Raw genomic sequence first — 24,760 nt, 5'->3', positions numbered from 1 at the left:
TTAAATTTTAGTACCACATTTCTGCTAGAATGAAAATTGCCATTCTTGGCCCTGCTCGTTTAATGAAATAATTATGTAAACGGATTTAGCTTGGAGGATGACAAATAGGACTCAAGAAGTTCTTGATGAATCTTGATGAGGAGGGTGGGCGAGGTTCTCTGAATGACATCTGGAGGTAGTTTGAAATCCAGAGAAAAGGAGTGAAAAGCGCCTGCCCTTGAATGAAGTTGGAGGTTGAAAATTCTAGCAAAAGGAATTGAGTTGCTTTGTAAGTATGCGTTGAGGCAGAAGCCCAAGTTAAAAAGAGGGCGAAGTGAAGAGGCTCCTTAGTAAACACCCCGGTGACAGTGACTACAGAAACGAAGGGGATAAATTTGTGAGGTCTCCGTAGGCATATTATGTTTTGATAAATTCTTCCCCTACTCAGTCCGATAGTTCAAGGCCATCTATACCGTAATTGTACAATCACTTGGTGAATAGGTAAATGAAGTAAAAAAATGGTGTGGTCAGGGAAAAGGAAAACCGTGTAGGTTCCACCGAGATTTGAACTCGGATCGCTGGATTCAGAGTCCAGAGTGCTAACCATTACACCATGGAACCACTACAAGAGGAGAGCCGCCTTCGGCTCTCTAATTCTTACAGAACCCCGCCCCCATCTACAAACCTACCACCCACAAACAGGGCTGCGGCTCTCCCCCACACCCCGGTTCCCCGCAGGGCGGCGCGACAAATGAGGGAGAGGCCATTAAGAGGGTGGCAAGCGGCCACTAGGAGCTGGGAGTCCAGAGCTGTTTCCCCCCTAAGCCTCTTGGAGGGGGCAGAATTTGAAGACGGACGCAAAGCTCCCGCGCACCGCCCTTCCTGGGCACGCGGGCGAAGCGCCGCCTCCCGGAAGTACTTCCCCTTAGGGGCTGGGGCCTGCCGGAAGTGGCGTAGCGGCAGGGAGGGGTTCTTTACCCGGTCCGGCAGCTGAAGCTCGGCTCTCGGGTTACCCCTGCAGCGACGCCCCCTGGTCCCACCGATACCGCTGTTGCTCCCGCCCCTTCGCTCCTCGGCCGCGCAATGGGCACCCGCGACGACGAGTACGACTATCTCTTCAAAGGTGAGGCCATGGGCTCTCCCACTCTCTTCACCGAGTCCCCCGTTCGGGGGCCCGAGACACTCCCGGGGGACCCGTGTGCGGGCTGCCACTGCCCTGAAATCGGCCTTCCTCAGCCCTTCCTCTCTGCGATTTGTCCTGCGGTCTCCCAACTCAGTCTTTTTCCCCCTCAGACAGGGAGCCCTCCCACACGCCGCGCTCTTAGCGACCTCCCCATAGGCCTTTGCTACCCTCAGCGCCCCTCACCCTGTGTCCTTCTCGTGGCGGGCAGCTTTCTCCCAAAATCATCTTCCTCTCCCCAGTTCGGTGGCCCCTTGAAGGGGACCGCCCCTCCCACCATCTATCTTTTCGGGTTTGGCGCCCCTCCCCCTCCTCCTCAGTATACACCCTTCTCGGCTCGCTCCCTTCCCGAGCCCCTCTGACCTGCCCTTCCCCTCGCTCACCCTTCTTTCGGCGCAGACTCCCACTACAGGTCTTTTTCTAATCTGCCCCCCTTTTCCCCTGGAGCGAGCCTCTCCTCTGCGTCTCCTCTCAGCCCCTCCCCTCGGACAGACGCCTCTCGGAGCAGTCTTCTTCCATCTCCCGGCCAGGCCCTCGTTAAAATCTGAACGGGCCAAGGGTCCCCACCCCCACCCGCCCCACGGGCCTCGTCGTCGGTAACCTTCTCGCACTGCCCCCGGGATTGGTAGCTCTTTTCTCTGCCTTTCCTCCCCACATAATCTAGAGCTCTCTCACGTTTCCTGTGCGACCCTGAGAGTGGGGGGGGGGGGTGGGCAAGAGGGATTGTCCATCACCCACGCGCGCACTTGTCGCAGTGACCCGGCAGACTGTTGTGACTTCCCATCTAGGCTTTTTCCCTCCTACCCTCCCTACCCAGCGGCAGCCAGCCCGGGATAACTCTAGACTTTGCTGCGAGAAGGGGTTGCGGATGGGTGGTGGCTGTTATCCTTGCCAGACCTGAAGGCCCAGTTCCTGAGCAGGAAAGGTTGTGCGCTGCACAAATACTAGCCTGCTTTATCACTATGGACTGGTTGCTTCCTGCTGCAACACTGGGAGGATCCAGCCTTTTGGTGTTTTTAGAACAGGAAGGGAAGAGTCCTAGTTGGCCACATACCTTTCCCAAAAGGTGGGGACTAGGGGGAAGTTGTGTGCTCTTTGGCAAAATTAAGTATGTATCACAAGATAGGGAAACATGTACTGTCTTTGGACAGAACATACTGGAGGGTGGGAATAGATGGAAAGAATTGCTTATTGGTTAGGCCAGAAAGAATCCCAATAGTTTGGGGTTTTTTTTAATCACCACAAATAAAGGGTACGGTTTCCATTGAGAAACAGTCCGGTAAATGCTTTATTTTTGTTCAGTGAATGTGCTCCCACTCAGATGCTCTTTCTCTGCCTCTGAATTAGGGCAGCCATCAAGTAGTATGCTGAACAAAGATCATTACCAGGGAGGAAGAAGCCATTGCTATTAAAGCTTTACAGTGGAGGGTGGAGTTTAAAAAGAGTGTTAAGCATAGTGATTGTTTCTGACCTTGCCATTGGGTGCTAAGAATGATTGACTAAAGAAAGACCGAAACCTTGATTTGCTTTATCAATACTTTGCAAATCTTATCACTGCTTAACTCCTTAGCCAGAATATTCTGTTATACAGGGTGACTGCATTCAGTGTTCACCCTCACTCCCCCACTGTGAGAAAGTCATTAACGGAGAAAAGAGTACTTAATGCATTTTACAAATACAAAAAAGGAAATGTTAGCATACTATTAGCTGAAGGCATCTGAGGTCAAGTGAAATTACTTAGGTGAGACCCTAGAGACTAATGTTTAGTCATTATAAGGTCATTTTTTTTTTAAGTTTTTTTTTTTTTTTTTTTATTTCTAGAGAGAGAGAGAGCGCGAGCAGGGGAGGGTCAGAGAGAGAGGGAGTCACAGACTGAAACAGGCTCCAGGCTCTGAGCTGGCAGTCAGCACAGAGCCCGACGCGGGGCTCGAACCCACGAACCGTGAGATCATGACCTAAGCGAAAGTCGGACGCTTAACCGACAAAGCCACCCAGGCGCCCCTATAAGGTCATTCTTAAAATAAGGTACAAGATGGTAGGCAGTTAGGTGCCTTTAAAGTGATTACTTTAGAACAAGATAGACTAACAACTCAATATTTCTCCTGTTTGGTTTGGAGCTTAGCGTTGTTTATAGAAACCATTTTTTTTTTAAAAAACTAAGAATATTAATTATCCTGGATTGGTTAAAGAGATTTTAACTTAATTTTGAGATTAGACCATTCTGTTAACAGTGATTGAGAGTACAGGGCTTTGGAGTCACACAGGCCTGGATTCAAATTCTGACTGAGGTCTTAAATTTGCTTTGTGACCTTTGATCGTCAGTTTTTCTCCTCCATAAAAAGGAGGAGAAAGGTAGTAAGAAAGGTAGTAATACCTACCTCTCAGGATTCTTACCAGAATTAAATGAGACTGGTTGTGAGGACTCCCTAAGTGATTATAATGTGAAGAAAATTACTGTGGTTCTTGTCAGCTTTTTGAACCTTAACTCTTTATAAGAGCATTTAAGTATTACTAAAGAAACCTAAAAGTAGGAATTTGAGGTGCCTAGGTGGCTGGCTCAGTGGGTTGAGTCTTTGACTCGATTTTGGCTCAGGTCATGATCCCAGGGTTGTGGGATTCGGTCCATTTCAAGTCTCCACACTCAGTGCGGAGCCTGCTTAAGATTCTCTTGCTCTGTCCCTCTATGCTGCTTGCTCTCTATCTCTTTGTGGGGAAAGAAAAAAAAGGAACTTTTAAAGTATTTTATGTTTCCATGAGTTATGTTTTCATTTTGTTGTACATTTTGCTGTTTAAGATAGGGTGTTTAAAAAATTTTGCTGAGAAGAATTTCCACTTTTTTTAAAGCTCTTACCGGATATGAGTCACTTTTGTTTTTTAAACTTTAGGGCTGATTATTTAGCCAATTTCTTATTTATACAGTTACATTTTAAAGCAAAGCAACAATAATTTCATTTTAAAATGGTGTCATTCTGCAGAGATTTATTCACCAAGATGAGCTACAGCTCTCCACTTGGAAGATCGCTTACGGCACACAGTTAATATTTAAGGGAAATGGAAGTTACTTCTTAATTCTGACCAATTAAAAATGAAGGGATATTTTGATTAGTATGGGATGGAGTGGTACAAAAGAGAATGTAGATTGGGGAGAGCAGGGCAGTTTCTCTACAATTATGTATTTGTTCTTGAACAGTAGTTAAGCTCAACAGTGAGACTTTGGGTGTGGGGGGTTTATTTTACTGTTTAAAACTCAACATTTTATTTTAAAAGCTTTAATTCTACAGGTATTTATATACAATGTGTTTATGGCCCTGTGGGACACATAAGTGAAGTGAGCATCAATTATAGTTCCTATTAGTGTTGAAGACACCAATTCAGTCACATTTTTTGAAAATATTTAGATACATAGTCTACATCATTTTATTTTCAATCTAGTTGAAGGTCAGTAGTAATTAACTATCAGCTGATTGTCAGTGGAAAAGATCATAGGAACTTTGCTGTCGTGCATCTTGGTAGTTTTTCTTTCACAACTTTCGGTTGAGCAACTCACAGTCTGCTGAATCTGGAAAAACTTGTCTAGACTAAAGGCTTATTGACTTATTGAATGCATTTTATTTGCAAGACTCTTCTGGTGAAGTAGGACTATGAATATAGCAGAAAGAGTAGAAAAGTCTCCAAGTTTATTTATAAAAATCGGAATGAAAATTATCAGTTAATCATTTTAGATGATAACTTTTAGGTCTGATGCACTGTGATTGATTTGTTCAATTAAATTTTAGTCTAGTACATTAGTTTGCAAGAGAGTGTATAAAACTAAATGGTTGAAGAGGTGGAACTTTTAATTAATGGATAATTAATATGTATGTTTTGCTTTTATGGGATTTAGCCTAATATTTCATATATAATGAACCAATCTTAATATTAGGTATTATAATGATACTTGAAATTCAGCAGGTGAGGTTAACCAAGTGGTATAAATATCACTAGGTTATTTTAGAAATGTTATAGATCTTTAATATATAGATGCTGTTATTTGTGTTTATATTATCATACATATATATATACTTTCAACCTTAGGTACTAGTTAAGGAAAACAGGAAGGTCACTGCAAAGTCCCTTCTTGAACTATAGGATGTGATCTTATAATTCACATTTTTAAAAAGCGATTAAATACTGTCATCCTAATGAGAGAAGCTATTTTGATTAGAAATTGAGTCCCTGAATTAATGAATTAATTTTTAGTTTATTTTTTCAGTCATTGCCAGTAAATTCTCTTACGTTGTTTAGGTAATTTAATCCATTCTGGTTTGTTTATTTTTTAGTGACCTTATGTGTAACCCTTCTTGGTTTGATTTCTCATTTGGTTACTGAATAGAACCAGCTTTCCTTATTGTGTCATTTCTCAGCACTTCTTGGCAGCACTGTTAGAGAACCACTATCTTCTGGTGTCACTCAAGACATAATCCTTTAACAAGTTGTTAGTCTTTTAATTCTGGCAACCCTGTCCATGTCTAGTAGAGGTGGTTCTTTTAAACCGTATAAAGCATTCTTCATGAGTCTTGAATTATTTTCAGATAAGGGTGCAATTTTTTTTATACTGTTAAAATTAATTGGTTACATTGAGTGGGGGAAATGCCTTCACTGTCTTTATGCTGAGGTGGGAAGATAATGAGTGGTAGTCATTAGTTAACAAGGAGGTCAAAAGGGAAGAAACCAAAATTTGGAAGTGTAAGAGTTTTTGTGGGAGGGAGAAGGTGTCCTTTGAGTGAGAGTTTTCCAAAGGCTTTGTCATGCTGGATGTCTTGCTTTTTGGTTTTAAACTGACTGGCTCTTGAATTACTGATTGATACTTGAGTGTCTATAAAAGTAGAAATGGTTTAACTTTCTGGTTTTTCCCATCTTCCCTATTCCCACCTCAAGTGAGGCTTTTACACCTCTATGCTAGTGTGGGGCCAGAAATCATTCAAAGAGTTTCTTCAGAACATCAGGCCTCTTGCGCGGAGAGGCAACAGTGAGTGTGTCCTATTAATAGAGGAGAGTGCATCACGGAAACTAGGATTTGACCTCACCTCCAGAAAGGTACACCTTGGAAACTAACATAACCAGCCATCCTATAAAACTTCAAGTTTTTGTATGCTACGTTCATGACCTTAACTTCTTTCCTGGTATCCAAATTAGAGCATTTGCTATAGTATCTGTGTTTGTCATAATACCTCTGACATCTCTAGTTGACTACATAGCTTGAAATTACTGGTTGTACTGCATGGATTTACTGCCACCTGGATGATTTCTTGCTGAATCAGCTAATAGAGGAAGTCAGAAAGATATGCATTTGATAATGTACTCCATCCCAGACTGTCCAGAGGCCAGCTTATATCCGCTCTTGTGGCAAGGAAGGAATGCATAATAGACTCTCTTTGCCCTCTGACCAGAGTGCAGTTAGTTCTCACAGTTTTTACCTCCCTTTCTCAACCCCCTTACCCCCCAATCCCAGTCTCTGTAGGAAGATACGGTCTTATTCCTTGATGTTATTCTCTCATGTTTGATTTTCTAGGCCTGGTGACTAAATCAGTTAGCTAGTAAGAAGCATTAGTAGTCAACAGTAGAAATAAGTATATTTTTTGAAATCCTGACAACGTTTTTTTCCTTTGTAAAAAAATTTTTAGCTTATGTTCTATAAACTTGTGAATGCATTTTGTTCTTAAATGCTTTAAAACAAGTTAACTGCCTTTTTCCCCATTGTTTATGAAATTATTTTTTTTTAAGGTTTTTGTTTATTTTGACAGTGATGGAGCAGGAGCAGGGGAGGGACAGAGAGAGAGCGAGATGGACAGAGAGAGAGGGAGACAGAATCTCAAGCAGGCTCCACACTGACAGTGTGGAGCTAGATGCAGGGCTTGAACTCATGAACCATGAGATCATGACCTAAGCAAGAGTCAGATGCTTAGCTGACTGAACCACCCAGGCGCCCCCTGTTTATGAAATTCTTAAGTATAACATTGCCTTGGGTGAAAAAAAAACTCCATGTGTGTAGTTAGTAAATAAACTGCCTCCTGTAGTGATCATAGGAAATAAATTTATCTAAACCAAACTTGTTTTTAAAGAGTTTTTAAGTCATAAGAGTGAGTGTGTGCGCTCATTGCGTTGGCTTTTACTCAGAGTAAGTTAAGAATTCTTAGCTTCTTAGGGCCCCTGTTAAACTTAATTGGGGTGTCTATGTTTGTAGGGGTCTCTAGCTTCTGGCCCATCTGATAAACGGAACCATGAAAAGTTCTCTGTAGTTCTGTGATCTGGGTAGCAGAGTTTATAAACCTGATGCCTCATGTGGTAAATGTGTTTCATTTTGCCTGGGTGTGAGTCCTGAGGTCACACCTAGTCTTTAATGAAAGTAGAACATTTTCATTCTTTCCTTCATTTTCACCGCCTTTGTTGCTTTCCTGTATGATACACTTTAATATCACAAATTGTTTATTTGGCATAGGATTTATTTTTCAGGTTACTACCTTCTATAATAGTAAGGTTGGTATCACATTGACAGTAATTAATCAATGCCTAACAGACCTGTGATTAAAATTTTATGTGTAAGACAGGATACTGTATCTATGCTAAGCAGATGATATGTGCAAGTTATTATGTAGGGAGAAATAGGTTAAAAAGAATAAATTCGTTTGTTTGATTGGTAGTCCCCTCTCCCCCACCCCCATTCCTTTAAAATAAGTCAGATGCTCTTTTTTGCTTTAAAGCATGGTGTTATTTTTGAATATGTCTGTCTCATTTATCTGACATTAAGTTCTTTGTCTTTTTATTCAGTTGTCCTTATTGGAGATTCTGGTGTTGGAAAGAGTAATCTCTTGTCTCGATTTACTCGGAATGAATTTAATCTCGAAAGCAAGAGCACCATTGGAGTAGAATTTGCAACAAGAAGCATCCAGGTTGATGGGAAAACAATAAAGGCACAGATATGGGACACAGCGGGACAAGAGCGATACCGAGCTATAACATCAGCGTAAGTCTCATAGTTTTTAAGTTCTGAGAAATAGACGGAATTAGCTAGCTGACTTTTGGTATTGGAAAAGGTACTGGGTTTTTTTCCCCTCTTAAGATTTCTTGTGTTAGGATTTTGAAATTTATTTATAAATGTGCTTTTAAAAATTTATGATCCGCAAATTTAGTTCTTCGTGGTGTCCCTTCCATCTTGTGGTTGTTTTCTAATAGTTAAATACATGTTTTTGTTTTCAGATACTATCGTGGAGCTGTGGGTGCCTTATTGGTTTATGACATTGCTAAACATCTCACATATGAAAATGTAGAACGATGGCTGAAAGAACTAAGAGATCACGCTGATAGTAACATTGTTATCATGCTTGTGGGCAATAAGAGTGATTTGCGTCATCTCAGGGCAGTACCTACAGATGAAGCAAGAGCTTTTGCAGGTTAGTGATATGAATTTTGTGATATTATAGTGATTCTGTATTTCTTAATGTTACGTCTTGCAGTTTTGAAACTTTTCAAGTGAAGGTAATCGCTTACAGTAGTTTTAGGAAAGTAAACATCAGTGCTCAGCAAGGATTGTTCTGAAAGTTAATGATGACTGTATGGCTCTTTTGCTTAACTTTGAGTCATTAAAACATCGTATTTTGAGTTTTGCTGCCAAAAGTTGAATATAAATTTGATTTTTTTCCCTTACCCCGGAAGGAGAATATGATATCTATCAGTTTATTTTATGCTATTCTAATCTCTTTTTCTATTATGTCTGTGTTTTACCTAAGCTGCTCTGTGTAGTGTAAAAAGTAGTGGCCCAGGGAGTGTCAAGGACCAGCAGGAAATGCGGCTGTTAAGGAGTTACAACTTCTTTGGCTTTAGTAGAGGATCTGGCTATTTCTTCTGTTCCAGTAGGGACAGCCTATTGGAAGGCAGCATTATTTGTCTACGGCCATACCACCCTGAACGTGCCCGATCTCCTCTGATCTGGGAAGCTAAGCAGGGTCGGGCCTGGTTAGTACTTGGATGGGAAGGCAGCATTATTCATTCTTGGCTTGTGAAGGTTGTGACGGTCTACCAGTGATTATGCTGTGAATAAAGGTTTTTATAAGTTTTTCAGTTTTCCAGGCAAGAAGCTTTATTTCAAATAACATTGTTACAGAATTCTAATTGTTAGATAACACGTACCTATCCACGTTCATATCATAATTATGTGGTTGATGTGGAGAAGGACAGTAAGAGTTGGAAATTATTTGATAAGTGTACTACCTTTTGAGTAGTGTCATTCATTGCCATCATTGGTAGTAGATAGATATAACAAGTATATATTTTAATTAAGGAGCCAATGAAAATTTCTGTTATTTTAATCTGCTAAAGTAGAATGGTGTCCTTACTGCTCAAGGATTGGGGGGGAGGGGATATCTTAGGTTTTACAGAGTTTTGTTATTTTCCTTTTGAAGCTTGAATGTATTATAACTCTTGTATAAAATTTGACAAGACTGAAGTTTTTCTCTCTCCCATCTCCCTGCCCCATCCACCAGAAAAGAATGGTTTGTCATTCATTGAGACTTCCGCTCTAGACTCTACAAATGTAGAAGCTGCTTTTCAGACAATTCTGACAGGTAAGACTTGAACTTTTACAGTATACTAGTGGGAATTGGAAGTTTTATGAATGTAAACAAATTAGAAAACTATATATCACCCTATCTAAGAATGACTGTCATTTAAGAGCTGCTATAGCAAGAACTGTTTAGAGCATAAAATTAGTTAGCAACTCTTGCTTGGTGAGCTTTAATTCTAATTTATTTGGTTTATACTGGGAAAAGTACTTTGAAAATAATTTGTTCACTTCTATTACTTCAGTCCAGGTATTCTATACTTTGTGGTCACAAGCACAAAGTAATGCTTAAAGGTACTTTCATAAGATAAATATTGAAATTCTGCCTATGGTGGGGCACTTGGGTGGCTCAGTCAGTTAAGTGTTGGGTTCTTTGATTTCAGCTCAGGTTCTTATGGTTCATGAGTTTGCACTGAGTCAGGCTCTGCGCTGACAGTGAGGGGTCTGCTTGGGATTCTCCCTCCCCCCCCCCCTCTCTCTGTCTCTCTCTCCCTCTCTATACCCCCCCCCCACTCCTATGCGTGTGTGCCTGCGCACGCTTGCTCTGTCTTTCTCTCACAAATAAATAACCTGAAATCCTGGCTATGGAAAGCTATAAATGCCCTTTGAATTTCAGTAAAGAAAAGTCTTACTTGGTTCTGATATGTTGTAGAAGCAGCTAGGGAAAAAGATGTTATTATTGTGTTTTTAAAATTTTTTAAATACTTATTTTTGAGAGAGAGAGAGACTGAGCACACAAGCAGGGGAGGGGCAGAGAGAAAGGAGGAGACACAGGATTGAAGCAGGCTCCAGGCTCTGAGCTATCAGCATAGAGCCTGATCTGGGGACTGAACCCACAAATCACAGGATCATGACCTGAACCTAAGTTGGATACTTAACTGACTGAGCCACCTAGGTGCCCCCAGGTTCCCAGATTTTAACTTTTAAATGTCTTATTTTATACTGGAAATATTAGGGAATAAAGCCTGAAATTTAAGAGCATGGACTTGGAAGCCTTACTTGGGTTTTAGCCCTGGCTCCTTCACTACCAATGGCTCTGTAAGCTCAGGCGAGTTCCTTAATCCTTTCTAGGCCTTATATTTTGGGGAGTTCTGTTTTTGTTTTTGTTTTTTTTTGAGAGAGGGCTTATCTTTATAAAGACCTTGTAATACGATTTGACTTGGCTGGTATGTTGTGACTTAAAGGTTTTTGTCTCTATAATCCACACAAAAGAATTGCCTGTCACTTGAGACATCTACTGTAGACTCTAGAAATGAGTGCATGACTTCATACATGTAAAATACTTAGCTATCCCTGGTGCAGAGTGGACATTTGATGAATTAGTAGCTAAATAGCAGTTAAAGCGTGAAAAGAAACTTTATTAAAAATACACTAGATATTGGTAATCCACATACCTATTTTATTAGAGTTCTTTTCCGTTATCAGAAAAATAGTAACTAACAGAATTGGTGCTAAGGTTGGATAAATAGTCTTTTGAACACAGTAGCTTTCCTTTAGAATCTTTTCTATGTCAAGTTTCATTACAGACTGTTACAAGCAAGGACGAATTGATTAAATATGCAGTGTGTCTGCAAATCCCACTTCTTTTCTTTACAACCGCTTGTGTGGATTCTATTAAATCAATATGTAGAGTTTAGTCCCAGGAGTTGTAGGTTTTTTGCTTTTTATCACTTTGTTCCCACCCCCTGTGTAACTTGTCACTGAACTAGCCACTGGACGTCCTTGGTCCTCAGATTTAGTGTCTTAAATAATGAGTGAGTTAAATCATTTTGAGGGTCTGTGAGTCTCTTAAGGCCTCTGAAAACTTCACTTGTTTTTAGTCCTTGTTGAGATATTTTTTATGTCCCATCAAATCCCTGCATTCTAACCCATTCTGATCTCAGTTTCTAACCTATTGTGATACTAAGTGGAGGTGAGACCATCTGCAGTTCACTATTTTATGTGTCATTTTGCAAGGTTCAATTTAATGATCCACTCAAACATTAAGTAATCAGTTAAGTATGATATATACTTAAAATTGAACTATTTTGTCCATAAAGATGAAGAATATTTGGCTATTTTTCTTCAAGTTCACATTAGCATTTGTTACTGCTTAATTAATGTTGCTTGAAAGCAAACAAGACTTTACTTTCACTTACTACCGTTTTTTCTCTATATTCACTATTTTCTCAGCTTCCTCCATAAATCTTCAGTATCAGTCTGTGGGATCAAAGGTCATTGCATAGGGCAGCAGACATCTCTGTTGTTTTGCATGTGTTAGGATATTCTAAACTTTTCTTCTCTTTATACCAGTAGGGATATGAATAAGAAAAAACAGGGAGGGGGAAAAAAAGAAAGCTACAGGAAAGACCACAGTAATCTCCTTAGGTTTAATTCTGCCTTGAATGTTAACAGCATGAAGGGAGTATTTACAATGTATTTTGATGTTGCTGAAAGAAAAAATAGTTATTTTCATTTTTAAGGTGGAAAATTAATTTTATGTTGCAAAGTTTATTTATGTTAATACTCCAAAGTTAATTGTGTTGCTTGTTGAGAATAGACTCATGGCATTTTTGACATTCACAAATTTGACAGTAACTCCATGACAGTTTTACTTAAAGTATTTTTTAGAGGTGGTTAGCTAGTACTTGAGTGAGCCTGATAGATTCCCCAGCCTTTGCATTTCAGTGCAGTTTTGTTTTCTTTCATCCTCACGTTCATTATGGGATGTTTTTATTTTATTTTATTTTTTTCTTAAATAGTTTATTGTCAAGTTGGTTTACTTATAACACCCAGTGTTAAGGGATGTTTTTAATCTATATTTTCCATACTCCCATTATTTTTTCTTTCAACTTCGAATATGATAATTTCAGACTTAAGATTTGCAGTAATAGTGCAAAGAATTTATGATTACCCTTCACTCATTTGCCACAAATGTTGATATTTTATGTGCTTTATTCTTTTTTCTTTCTCTTGCTATATGCATTTTACCCCCTTGTATCAGTGTGTATTTCTTAAAAACAAGATTGTTCTCTCTCATAACCATAGTGCAATTATAAAAAATCAAGAGTTAGGTAGTAGTCTACATCGTTGTTTAGCTGCAGACGTTATGCAGATTTTTCCAGTTGTTCCAATTATGTCTTTAATTAGCACAAGAAATTCTGGGATCACATCATGCATTGCATTCAGCTGTCCTAGCTCTTTCGTCTCTTCTAATTAAGAAAAGATCCTTAGTCTTTCTTTTGTTTATTGACATTTTTTTGAAGGGTACAGGTAATTTATTTTGTAGTGTCCCTCATATTGGGTTTGTCTCATGTTCCCTCATAATTAAATTCAGATTATGCACGTTCAGTAGGAACACCACAAAAATGCTCTTAGTACATCCATCAGAAGGCCATGATATTGGTTTGTTGTATTTATTACTGGTAATGTTAACTCTGATCACTTGGTTAAAGTGATAAATGCAAGGTTTCTCCACATAATTAGTAAGTCCAAGTCTTCTTTTTGGTTAAAGGTTGTTAAAGTAGTGAGAATCATTTAATTAGGTGTAGTATCTTTGTTCTTGGCATGTGGCAGCCTTTTAAATATGTCATTGAATCAAATCAGCACTTTTTTGATGTTCAAGAAACTTGATGGTTAGCAGTGGGTTTGAAGAATACCTAACAAATTCTGATGGAGGTTATGGTAGAATAACTCAGGCTTTTGTTATTTTCACGATTTTTGGAGAGCCCAAAGAATTTTAGCTCTTTTTGCTCCCTAATTTGGAATAGTTGCATTTAACTTCTGTATAGTTTACTTTGCAACTTGCTTAATTCTTTCATTAGAGTAGAAATAAGCATGTGTCTTTTTTTTTTTAATTAAAAAATTTTTAAATTTATGTTTGTTTATTTTTGAGAGTGAGAGAGAGTGTGAGCAGTAGAGGGGCAGAGACAGAGGGAGACACAGAATCTGAAGCAGACTCCAGGCTCTGTCTGAGCTGTTAGCAGACAGCCTGACACAGGGCTTGAACTCATGAGCTGTGAGATCATGACCTGAGTTGAAGTCGGACACCCAACTGACTGAGCCATCCAGGCACCTCAAGCATGTGTCTTTTTAATTTAACTTTACCTGGTTATATTTAAAACTATGTTATATTAATATTTTAGCTTTCTATTTACATCTGTAAGAGATCCTAATACAAGAACAACACTTTTCTTTTTAACTTTGCCTTTCCTTTGGACATCTTGAAAAGGGACTATGCATGAATTGTGCAGTACATTTGGTTCTAAAGGAGAACATGCCCTTGAAAGAGGAAAATGTTTGCATCTGGTTTAGCAAGTTATTAGTCCTGTTTCTCTTTCCCCACTTAAATAACCTCTAATCAGATACTAGGTAGAAGGTATCTGCTTCCTATTTTCTTATCAAGGTTTTTTTTTAAGTGACACACCCAGCCATAGGAGATGTTAAATAAATTACTTGAGTAGTGTCTTAGTGCTCATTCTACTTAAAGAATATTTTTCTTTTACTTTTTTTTGATCCACACTTTCCTGTTTATTGCTCTGGCATTTTTATTAGTGGATGTCTTCTTGGTGACTGGAACAAATGTAGCACTAATCCATTTTTACAAAACAGTGTACAATACTTGCAGACCAGTTATACAGTACTGCTCAAATGTCTTGTTTTGTAATGAGATCTCTTGAATATTTAACTTTCTGTTCTCTGAGAACTCTGCCTGTTCCTCTCTTACAGTGTTTGCTTTTCATATAAGAGCCTGCAAAATATTTTTTGTTTTGGTTCCTCTGACTTAATCTTCCAAATGACTTGTAAAGAAGTTAAAATTTGTAGAGGGTCCATTTAATAATTTGCTTAAGAAGAGCCATCCAGTTTGGGATAAGAGAGAAAACATAAAGAATGAATGAATGAATAGTATAATTTTATAGTAAGTTGATGATTGTTTTTATTCCTTAGCCACCAGTGTGATTGAATGAGTGTCTTTCCCTTTACCCTTGACACAGTCCAGTTCCATCTCTTTGCAGTGAAAAGAAACTAAATGAATTAGACTACATATCCTTTTTTTTTTTTAATTTTAGTCAGTAAGCTTTCTTTATTGCAGTCTGTTTTTCCCTTGCTGCTTCTTCAGCTTTGAACCACTGTCACCTTTCTGAAACACAAATTTTAGTGCCTTCTCCTCCCCGCAAAAAAAGTAAGAAAAGGCACATTATTAACTATCAGTGTTTTTGCTAGTTTATATATTCAGTTGACTACAGCTTGCTGTTTTTCAACTTTAGGGAAATTAGTTCTTAATTTGGAGAAAATGTATTCAGTTAACACATTTCTTTCTCTTTTGTTATGGAAAGTTGCCAACATATCAAAATCAGGACAGTATCCTGAATTCCCACATAGCCACCAGCAGCCATCCGTCCATGACCAGTCTTTCTTTCATCTATTCCCACCATTCTTATTTTGAAACCAATCCCAGATATTACATCATTTCATTTGTAAACATTTCATGATGTATCTCTAAAAGATTAGGACTTAAATTCAAAATAGCAAAACTAGTAAAAGATTGGCAGTGTGTCGTATTATCATCTATTATCCGAACAATATTAAAATTTTCTGTTTCAATTGTTTTTAACAGTTCAAATTAAAATCCAGTCAAGTGATGTTCTTATATTGTGTTTGGTTGACTTGTTCTTGGAGCATTTTGAAAATACAATTCTACTTTTCTCTTTTTTGCCCTATAACTTTATAATTTAAAAGTACTCAAGTATTATTGAAATAATACATTGAATACGCTTAAACCTTTCATCTTGAATTACTTTGCCACATTTGGCTTATTTCTACATGTGTGTATATACTCTTTTCCCCCTTTGCTCAGTCTTCAGATTGTAGACATTGTGGCACTTGCCAAGTAAATACTGGAGCATTTTAACTTCTAAATACAAGGCATTCTACATAATCACAATACCATATATTATATTCAAGAAACATAAATTGCGTATTTGGGAGATACAGTGTTAGCTTATGTGCAGTTCATATTCCTCTTTTTTCAAGTATACTAATAATGTCCTTTATAGATTTGGTTTTTACATTTTAAATGTCATTTTGGTCAAAGGTCACACATTGATGGAAATGTTTCATATCTCTGGTATTATTAAATATTAGCAGCTATTGGGCACAGGTTGTTATTGAGCACTTGAAATATGGCTAGTAGACTGAGGAAGTGAATTTTAACTTTAAACAATTTTAAAAATATTTATTTGAGAGACAGAATGAACGAATTGGGGGGATCGGCAGAGAGAGAGGGAGACACAGAATTTGAAGCAGGCTCCAGGCTCCAGGCTCCTAGTTGTCAGCACAGAGCCGGATGTAGGGCTCGAATTCATGAACCGCGAGATCATGATCTGAGCTGAAGTCGGATGCTTAACTGACTGAACCACTCCTGTGCCCCATATTTTATTTAATTTAAATATGTGATTACTGTATTGGACACTAAAGATGCAGAACATTTATCCCTATCTTTTAAATGTATTTTATAACAATACATTTTTTGAAAACTTGGCCAGTTGACTTGTAGGATATTCCTCAGTCTGAATTTATCTAATTGTTTTCTCAGGATAAATTCGTTTTAAACATTTTTGTCAGGAATACACAGGTGTCTTTCATAGGAATGCACTGTGTCTTTCATAGTACATCATAATAGGAGATAGATCATGTTAATTTGTCCCATTTTTAGAATTCTCTTACCTTTTGAGGTTTTTGTTTTTGTCCTGAGAACTGAGAGAATAAAGATAAGTAAGATACATTCTCTATTTGTAAGGAGTTTAGAATTTAGTCAGAATGAAATACTTTTAGGCAGTGCAATATATGACCAAATAAAATGAGTTAAATAAAGATACTTGGTATAGAGGAATTTAATAACATTTATTGGACCTACTAGTTACTTATTAAATTATTAAGCCCCTACTATATACCATATGCTGGAGACACAGAAATGAATAAGGTAGACACAGTGTCTATACAGAGTTTAAGATTTAGTGGAAGAGGTTAGAGGTTTTCTTTCTTTCTTTTTTTTTTTTTTTTTTTACTGTTTTGGTGAGTGTCATAAAATCTTAAGTTGCCTGTTAATAATTACTTAATTACAATTTAACTTTAGTTCAGGAGGCACTGATAACATCTTTCCCTCCGTTTCCAAGAATCCTTTGGGATGTTGGCATGTTTATGAAGTTGTGCTCTTCCCTACACAGCCAAGAAAAATACTAGTGTGTCTCATAGTGCAGATTTATTTTTAATTTTCTGTACTACAGTGTGATGGTTTGTAGGGTTTTTTGATAAGGGTAGACTGAAAATACTCTCATGGTTAATATTTATTTATTTATTAATTCCCCTCTCCTGGTTTTACATCTAAGCCCATAAAGTATGTAATCTCTTTAAACCAAGACTTATTTAATTGACTGGTGAACTGGAAAATCAGTTTTTCTCTTACCCTTAGAGAACTTGTTAAAATAATGGATTGGCTCTGATCAGTGGCTACTTGAAAATAAAACTTAAATGTATACATCCTTTGTTCAAGTTTGTTTGCAGTCTTTTTCTGCAAATCTGTTTTCTCCCTCTATGTATTTGTATATCAACTACTAATGAGTCTGTTCACAGTGAGTATTGCTGGATGTTTTTCTTTTTTCAGAGATCTACCGCATTGTTTCCCAGAAGCAAATGTCAGACAGACGTGAAAATGACATGTCTCCAAGCAACAATGTGGTTCCTATTCATGTTCCACCAACCACTGAAAACAAGCCAAAGGTGCAGTGCTGTCAGAACATATAAGGCGTTTCTCTTCTCCCCTAGAAGGCTGTGTATAGTCCATTTCCCAGGTCTGAGATTTAAATATATTTGTAATTCTTGTGGTCACTTTGTGTTTTATTACTTCCTCATACTTCTGAATTTTTCCATGTCTTAAGTCTTTTGATTTTAGCTTTATAAAATCATCCACTTGTCCCGAATGACTGCAGCTTTTTTTCATGCTATGGCTTCACTAGCCTTAGTTTAATAAACTGAATGTTTGGATTCCTCAGTTATTGTTTACTTTTCATCATGGAAGCCTGTCACTGTAGGACATAATAGAACTTGATCGCTTGAAGCTCAGACCTGTTGGTCTTGATCAAATCAAACTAAGAAGACTTTAGAAGAAATAAGCTATCATTTTGCCACAGAGCAGCATATAATGAGCAGCTTATAATTCATACACTCTTCTCTCAATGCAGTGTATACTTCCACAAATCTAAGAATTGCCCTATAAACATAGCAAGATTTTGAGAGCTTGAAAATTTTCCATTATTCTGGAAGTCACTTTCTAAAATGCCTTAATAGGGTTAAGTAGTTTAGTGAATTTTGTTTTTTAATTTTTCTAAGCATCAAAGCTGATTAGAGGGGGACACGTTTTTCTGGACAAGAATGATCTTAATAAACATAAAAGACTTCTGTGGTCTCAGTAGCAGTGTGGTTATGGAGCCATATGTTATACAATGCTGCCTGGCAGGCTGGGAACTCAAGAGACTGGTGGAATTCCATCTGAGATGCCTCTGTCGCAATGATCAGGCAGCCCAAATCACTGAACTTCTCTAATTTCCCAGCAGTAGATTATGTGGCATTTTATTGCTCAGGCAATAATTGGTTTAATGCTGTTAGTATCAAATTGTGAAGTGTTAATTTTGTCTTAAATGAAATGCAACCTAGTTATCACTAACTATCAGCAGGCATGGATAATTATTTTGACAATGCTGATTTTGAGTTTTGCAATATATTATGGAATACAGTCCAGTTAAATTTCTGGTTTCAGTATGTCTAGGAATATAGTGAGAGGTTAATTTCTGCTCAAGTGGTACCACTTAAAGGCATGTATTCTTTTAGTACATAGTACTTTGAGTTTAAATAGAATGTATTTAGGCATTATACCAACCTGAAATACTTTTTCCCACTACATTATTGAAATCAGTGGAGCAACTAGTTTCCCATTTAGAAATGTGCACACTAATATTGAGTTTTACTTTCTTGTGGATAATTTTAAGCACTTACTCTGCAGTGTTTTGAAAGTTGTGTCAACTGAAGTGATGCTATTCAGGATGGTGGACTATCCCCCAAATACAAAATATATATGTGTGTGGGCTTGCATAGATTACTGTGTTTCATAGTTAATCAGTCTTTTGCGGTGCTCATGACGTGTGAGGCACACGGAAGGCATTGCTGTGGTCAGTCTTTTTGGTTTTCTTCTGTAGCCATTTATTATTTTAGTGTATTGGTTGGTTATGAAGATACTATTATCTATTTGTAAATCGCTACTTTGTATTTTATGCATGCTCTGTAACTTGATTTATTTTTATTTTTATTTTATTTTTTAGTTATTGATTGGAATATATTCACATTCTAATAAACAGTTATAGGGGGACTATTCTTTATGTTGTCAGATTACATTTTTCGTTTGAGTGATTTGGATGCAGCCATGGAATCTTTGCTTCTGATTCTGATGAGTAAGAGCTGAGGTCCTTGCATTACAGAGTAAACACTGAATTGGAGGCATCATTGTGTGATTTCAGCTTTGATTTTAGACATACAGTGCAATTATGCTTTTCTTGGAAAAGGGATCACCAAAAACATTAGGGAAGTAATCTTTGTATTTTCATTTATAACTGTTTCACCAGACCCAGGAAGAGGCATTGACTCAAAATTGGTAGTAAATCTTTCACAAAATTATTGAAGAGAAGGAAACTGTAGGTAGTGAATTGAAAATGAATAACTGAATTTTATCAACTATAGACTTAATGTTGCCTTGGACATGGTTGGATCTTGGGAGAATTCCAGGAACCCTTTAAGTAGTAGTAGAAAATGTCTTTGCATCTTAACAGTGTCTTCATTCTGAATAGTTATCTCAGGAGACAAACTGTCTCAAGTAAGAAACATTAAGTTTTAAATTATTACGACAATTTAGGGCTCAAGGCAGCTTAGAAGAGTTTTGCTGTTTGACCCTGCTTTTCAGTTATTTTAACTTTGAATGTTGTTTTTAAGCCTGTTCTCCTGAAAAGTCAGTTAGCCATTTTGATTTAAACTTGTATGTCATTGTTCTCAATTGTTATCTGTGCTATCTATGATTTTTCTTTAAGAGTAATTGTAACTCTGTAAGAGTATCTTTAACCATTGCATTGTATATGCTAAATTTTAATTCTAAGAGGGGGTGCTAGCTGGTGACTTATGCCAGAGGTCTTTTAAGTTCTGAAAGGTTTTGCAGAAAAGTTAGACCTCTTGAGTTTAAATTGCCCATCAGAGCTAATCATATTTCTTTTGTCCTCAGTGATACATGTATTTTCAAAATACAGATACTCTCAATGGTTTTGAATGTTGTCATGATTTCTTCCATCCATCTTAGAGAAAAGAACTTTTTAGACCATTTTGGCCAGTACCAGAAGCAGAATAAGTCAAAGGCTGGGTTGATAATTAAGAACTTAATCTAGCCTGTTAGGTTTTAATTTATGGAGGGGGTGTGTGTTTAAACACAGGAGGAAAATAGAGATTGTTTTTTTGAAGTCTCACAAACATTTTAAGCCTGAAAAAATTTCAAAAGAAAATCTAAATTTTGTGTAAGGACTGTGCATGGCATGCACTACCTATGGGGGGGGAAATATGAACGAGGACCATGAAAGGACCGTCTTCTACCACTAGCTTTAATGGGTTAGCATAATAACAGGCCAGTGCTAAAATCAGGAGGGCTGATATTTGTTATCCTGTTGGGTTGGTGCTGATGCCACACCCTTTCTGGGAATTGACAGGCCACTTTTTCCACTCATCTATATGATATGCCAAATAAACTGAAGTTGTCATGCTAATGTTTTAAAGAATGGTTGTATCTCCCAAACTATAGGAGGCTGAGGGTAACAATGAAATATAAAAATGCTAATGTCATCACAGCTTCTGTAAAGGAGATCAGAGGCCGAGAAATAATTTTAGTTGAGCTGTTAATTTCACTGAAAATTGGAGGTAGAGAAAGAATATCTGAAATGACACGTATATATGTGGTATTGGGCATATGTTAGAAAGTATGCTAAAAGTGGCAAGTATACTAGAGCGGTGGACTGAGGGACAAAAACTTGGATTCTAGGTGTACCTCTTTAAGTTGTTTTATCTCTGAGCCTCCCCTCCTTCCAGTTAGTGAGAGGAATAGGTTAGATTATTTCTGTGGTTCATTCCAGCCAAAGTATTATACATTTGAATGCAAATTTGATAAGTAAAAGTGACTTTGCCAAATTTTTTTGGTCTAAGCATAACTTGATTAAAATGTTATCATTATTTCCACGTTAACCCCGTTCAATGAGATGAAAACTTTCAGAACATTTGCAAAATGACTGCTGTTTTCAACCGTGAGCATATGTGCTAATGAGGGGTGGGGAGGACTTGATGGGCTGCTATGTCACTTGTAAATTGAGAACTGCTTATATTGGCTTTTACTGTTAAAATTCTGCTGGCTTTTAATATATACTTTTAAAATATATTCATGTCTGAGAGAACTTTTAAAAACATTTTGTGTTTAATTTTTTACTATTATCTCTTAAAGGAATCTATAAAGAAGGTAGAGAAATCCACAGTGCTAGCTCTCCAGTAGAAACCAATGATTAAGTCCAAGGATACAGATTTTTGTGGCAAAACACACACAACATAAGTGGCATTATTTGGCTGTTAGTTTAGTAGTCCAAACATTTGAATTGAATTTAACTATTTAACTTTATTAAGCATAGAATTGATAGGTCCCAGCACAGATGTCATATTTGCTGTTAAACTACTGTATTACCAGTACAGAGTAGTGGTGAAAATCAGTAGCCAGCCAGTAGGAATCCTTTTCTGTGTTTGCATCGGTCAACTTAACGTGCTTCTTATTCCCATCCCAATGAAATGAGTAGGTGCATTGCTTGTAGACCCATTTCCCTTGACGACTTCCAGTCTCGGCATACCATTCTCTCAGATCCTTGTCTTTATGAAATTGCTGACCATTGTTTTAGTCTAGCCAAAGCATTTAATCATACAGCCCTAAGACTATGATAGGAGAAGGTCATGCCCTACACAGGACATCTGGAAAGCCCCAGGAAATGAGACTATTTCTGCAGCCTATCTTTGATGGGAAACAAACTCCGGAGGATGTTAGGATCATCAGTTACTGGTTTTGGTTTACATTTAAGTGGATACCTAAATAACAGTACTTTGTAAGATCTCAGGTCCCTGTGCTTTCTCTTATCCAAGGCTCTGCAGGGCCATCTGCTGGGCTAGACCATGGTTTGGGAGGTAAAAGCTGGAATGAGGAGGAAGTCTGATAACTTGTTGCTATAGACTAGAGTTTCCATCTTCTGTGGGTTTGGATTGGACCACAGCTCCGATGTCTTTCTAGTTCTGCAAATCAGGGAAGAAAATGTATAATCGGTACCCTACTAATCCTTAGAGCCCTCCATTTATCTCTGCCCTTTTCTAGTTGCAAAATTATAAGATTCATAAGTTTGGGAATGTGCTTTGTTCATGCTTTATATTCCTAATATCTGTCCCTTCTATTCCATGTCAAAACAATAAAGAAGGACCATCTAAAAGAGTGAGGGGGGCTAATCCTAGGATTCATTCTAGTTTGGCTTGGGAGCTGTAGTCTGAGAGTTAACCTTCAGGCTAAAAATGTTTTAATTAAAAGTTAAATAAAATCATGATTAGTATAATTATTATATAGCATTTATATAAAGCATAAATGATAGTATAATGAGCCCCTCTGTACCCATCTATCCCTTCTGAGAAAGATTTTCTATCTCCTGTTGTCACATAGGGATTAAATGGGCCTCTTCTGCCTTCCGTCCGGTTAGATGAATGGCTCATAGAATGTATCATTCGTGAATCTTCAGTGTTGAGTGTACAACTTGCAGCCTTTGGTTATTGCTTATGGTATTGGGTAGTATCCTGAGCCTTGTACGTCATAATCTAATATTACTATTCACAGTAAATACCTTTTTTAGCCTTAAAACTCTTGATCATGTTTTGTCTTTCACTGAGAAGTTAGCCTCAGCCCTTGAGAATTCTCTTAGGAAAATCATTTCTGAATGATCTTAGTCTCTAACAAAAAATGTATTATTCTTGGTTAAACATTTTATTCAGTGGGAGTAACTTTTGAGTGTCATATAAACCTTGTGAACTGATAAGTTGAAAGTTTTACTTTGACTTAAGTAGGATTATGCACAAACTTTGAAAGTATAAAGGAAAAATTTTAAACTTCCACTTTGGAAAGCTTCCACATAAGCTATTTTTTAGCTTCTGTGTTTTACTACAAAATTAATCCTGCTGCTTCTTTACTAGTTAAGTCACAAGGTTATGTTTTAAAAGGTCCTAAAACATGCACCCACAGTAATGTACTGGGTGGTAACTTCTACTAGTGGAAAGCTATTCACTGCACTTATGCAAATTAGGTGGTCCTTTCACATGCTTTTATTCCATTCCATAGAAGTACCTTTGTGCCTCCGGAGCTGGAGCTGAGCACAGGCTGTAATAGTTGCCTTTGACTTCACTCTGTGAAAGCAGAGAGACATTCTCTATTTGTGTATTTGACGTGTATGAGATTTTTCAATAATCTTTAGACATGAATAAAAACATGTTACTCCCATTCATTACCTTTAAGGAAGGCACTCTCATTATAAATATGATAGGGCTTGTTCACTTTATTTTCAAGTATCTATTGGGATATTTTTCACTTTTCTGGCTGCCTAGAGTGACCACACAAAGGGTAGTTTTAGTTCTGCCTTTTAAACCTAAGTTTTAGATTATAGATACATTTTCAATATGCAACACAACAGTAGGCATTCTTGTTAAATTAATTCGAGAAATTCATTTTATTTTGTACAAGGTATGATCCCTCTGCACAGTGAACAAATATATTACAAATCTGGGTTATTTAAAAAAGTATTGCCATTTCATAGTTTCACTTATGCTATTGTACAATAATAGTGTTTTCTTTGAATTGTATGCACATCACTTTGAGTGAAAACTAGTTTCTGTAAAATAAACAGATCTTTCCAAGTTGCCAATAAAATGCACAGTGCACATATTTAGGTTGACCGTGAACCTATGTGTGATAGTGCTAGACAGAAGTTGCTAACAGTTGCTCTGTAAGATTCAAAAGTCTCTTACCAGTAACTCTTAGATATGTGAAGGCAGCTGTTGTCACCATAATCACACCCTCTACCTTTCCCTTCTCTGTGTTGCCTAATGTGAATTGCATTACATGTCTTTAAAAATCCTAGAATGGCAGAGCTGAGGGGTTGTGAGAGCTCCCTTACTCTCTACTTCTCTCCTTTTTAATACACAAGGAAGAAAGGAGCCCAGAGGTGGCAGGTAACGCTCCTGACCCAGTGCTTTAAGCAATTCCACCATGACACCTCTTGCTGAATTTTGCTCATGAGATAGTTGGCAGAAAAGAGGTGAAACCTGAATGCTGCTGCTGGTTTGCAGTTTGCCAGGTAGCAGGTACTGTACATGCAGGGTAGGGGAAGAAGATAAAACCTGGGATTCAGATGAAGTTTCTCCTGGCTGATCTGACTTCGCCATGCTTCTTGATCCTTGCTTTTACAAAGGTAATTGAGCACTTTGCCGCCCTGACATACTGAGGTAAGTCTCTTATCTCTATTTCTTTCTACGTATGTATGAGAAATATTTACTTGAGTCTACAAAGGAATTTTCTAGTATTTCTATTTCGTAAGGCTTCTGTGGAAAGGAAATTTGCTATTGCTGATCACTTGCTCCCATGCACACATGCAGCATTCATGTAAGTATTCTATATTTTCCCCTAACGATAAAATTTGCTTAAGCCTTGCGTGAAGTGAGGGAGGGGGATTTACTAATTTATTTCTTTTCTTGCTTTTGCTGGGTATTGCCCAAACTAATGGGTTCCATGGCAGACTTCCAGGTTGTATCAAGCGCCTTAGAACTCCCCACACTTCCTGTAGCAGCCATGTTCCAGCTCTACAGCCGTTGAGTCCCTCTTC

At 37.8% G+C, this 24,760-nt stretch overlaps 1 protein-coding gene and 1 non-coding gene across 2 annotated transcripts; one reads left to right on the top strand and one right to left on the bottom strand.

Moving 5' to 3' along the window:
- Positions 1-528: 528 nt before the first annotated feature.
- TRNAQ-CUG lies at positions 529-600 on the bottom strand. The gene has a single exon. It is a non-coding gene; the product is annotated as a tRNA-Gln (tRNA).
- Positions 601-922: 322 nt separating this feature from the next.
- RAB11A (RAB11A, member RAS oncogene family) lies at positions 923-19,161 on the top strand. The gene is made up of 5 exons (XM_039218671.1): positions 923-1,102; positions 7,967-8,162; positions 8,396-8,589; positions 9,679-9,759; positions 17,398-19,161. The coding sequence occupies exons 1-5, from the start codon at positions 1,063-1,065 to the stop codon at positions 17,535-17,537; spliced, it is 651 nt and encodes a 216-aa protein (XP_039074602.1). The 5' UTR covers positions 923-1,062; the 3' UTR covers positions 17,538-19,161.
- Positions 19,162-24,760: the final 5,599 nt, after the last annotated feature.

This window comes from Hyaena hyaena, unplaced genomic scaffold (assembly GCF_003009895.1).
Source record: "Hyaena hyaena isolate Hyena2069 unplaced genomic scaffold, ASM300989v1 scaffold_15, whole genome shotgun sequence".
In the NCBI taxonomy this organism is placed as follows: domain Eukaryota; kingdom Metazoa; phylum Chordata; class Mammalia; order Carnivora; family Hyaenidae; genus Hyaena; species Hyaena hyaena.
Note: the sequence above shows the minus strand (reverse complement) of the source record. Positions and strands in the feature narration are given on the sequence as shown.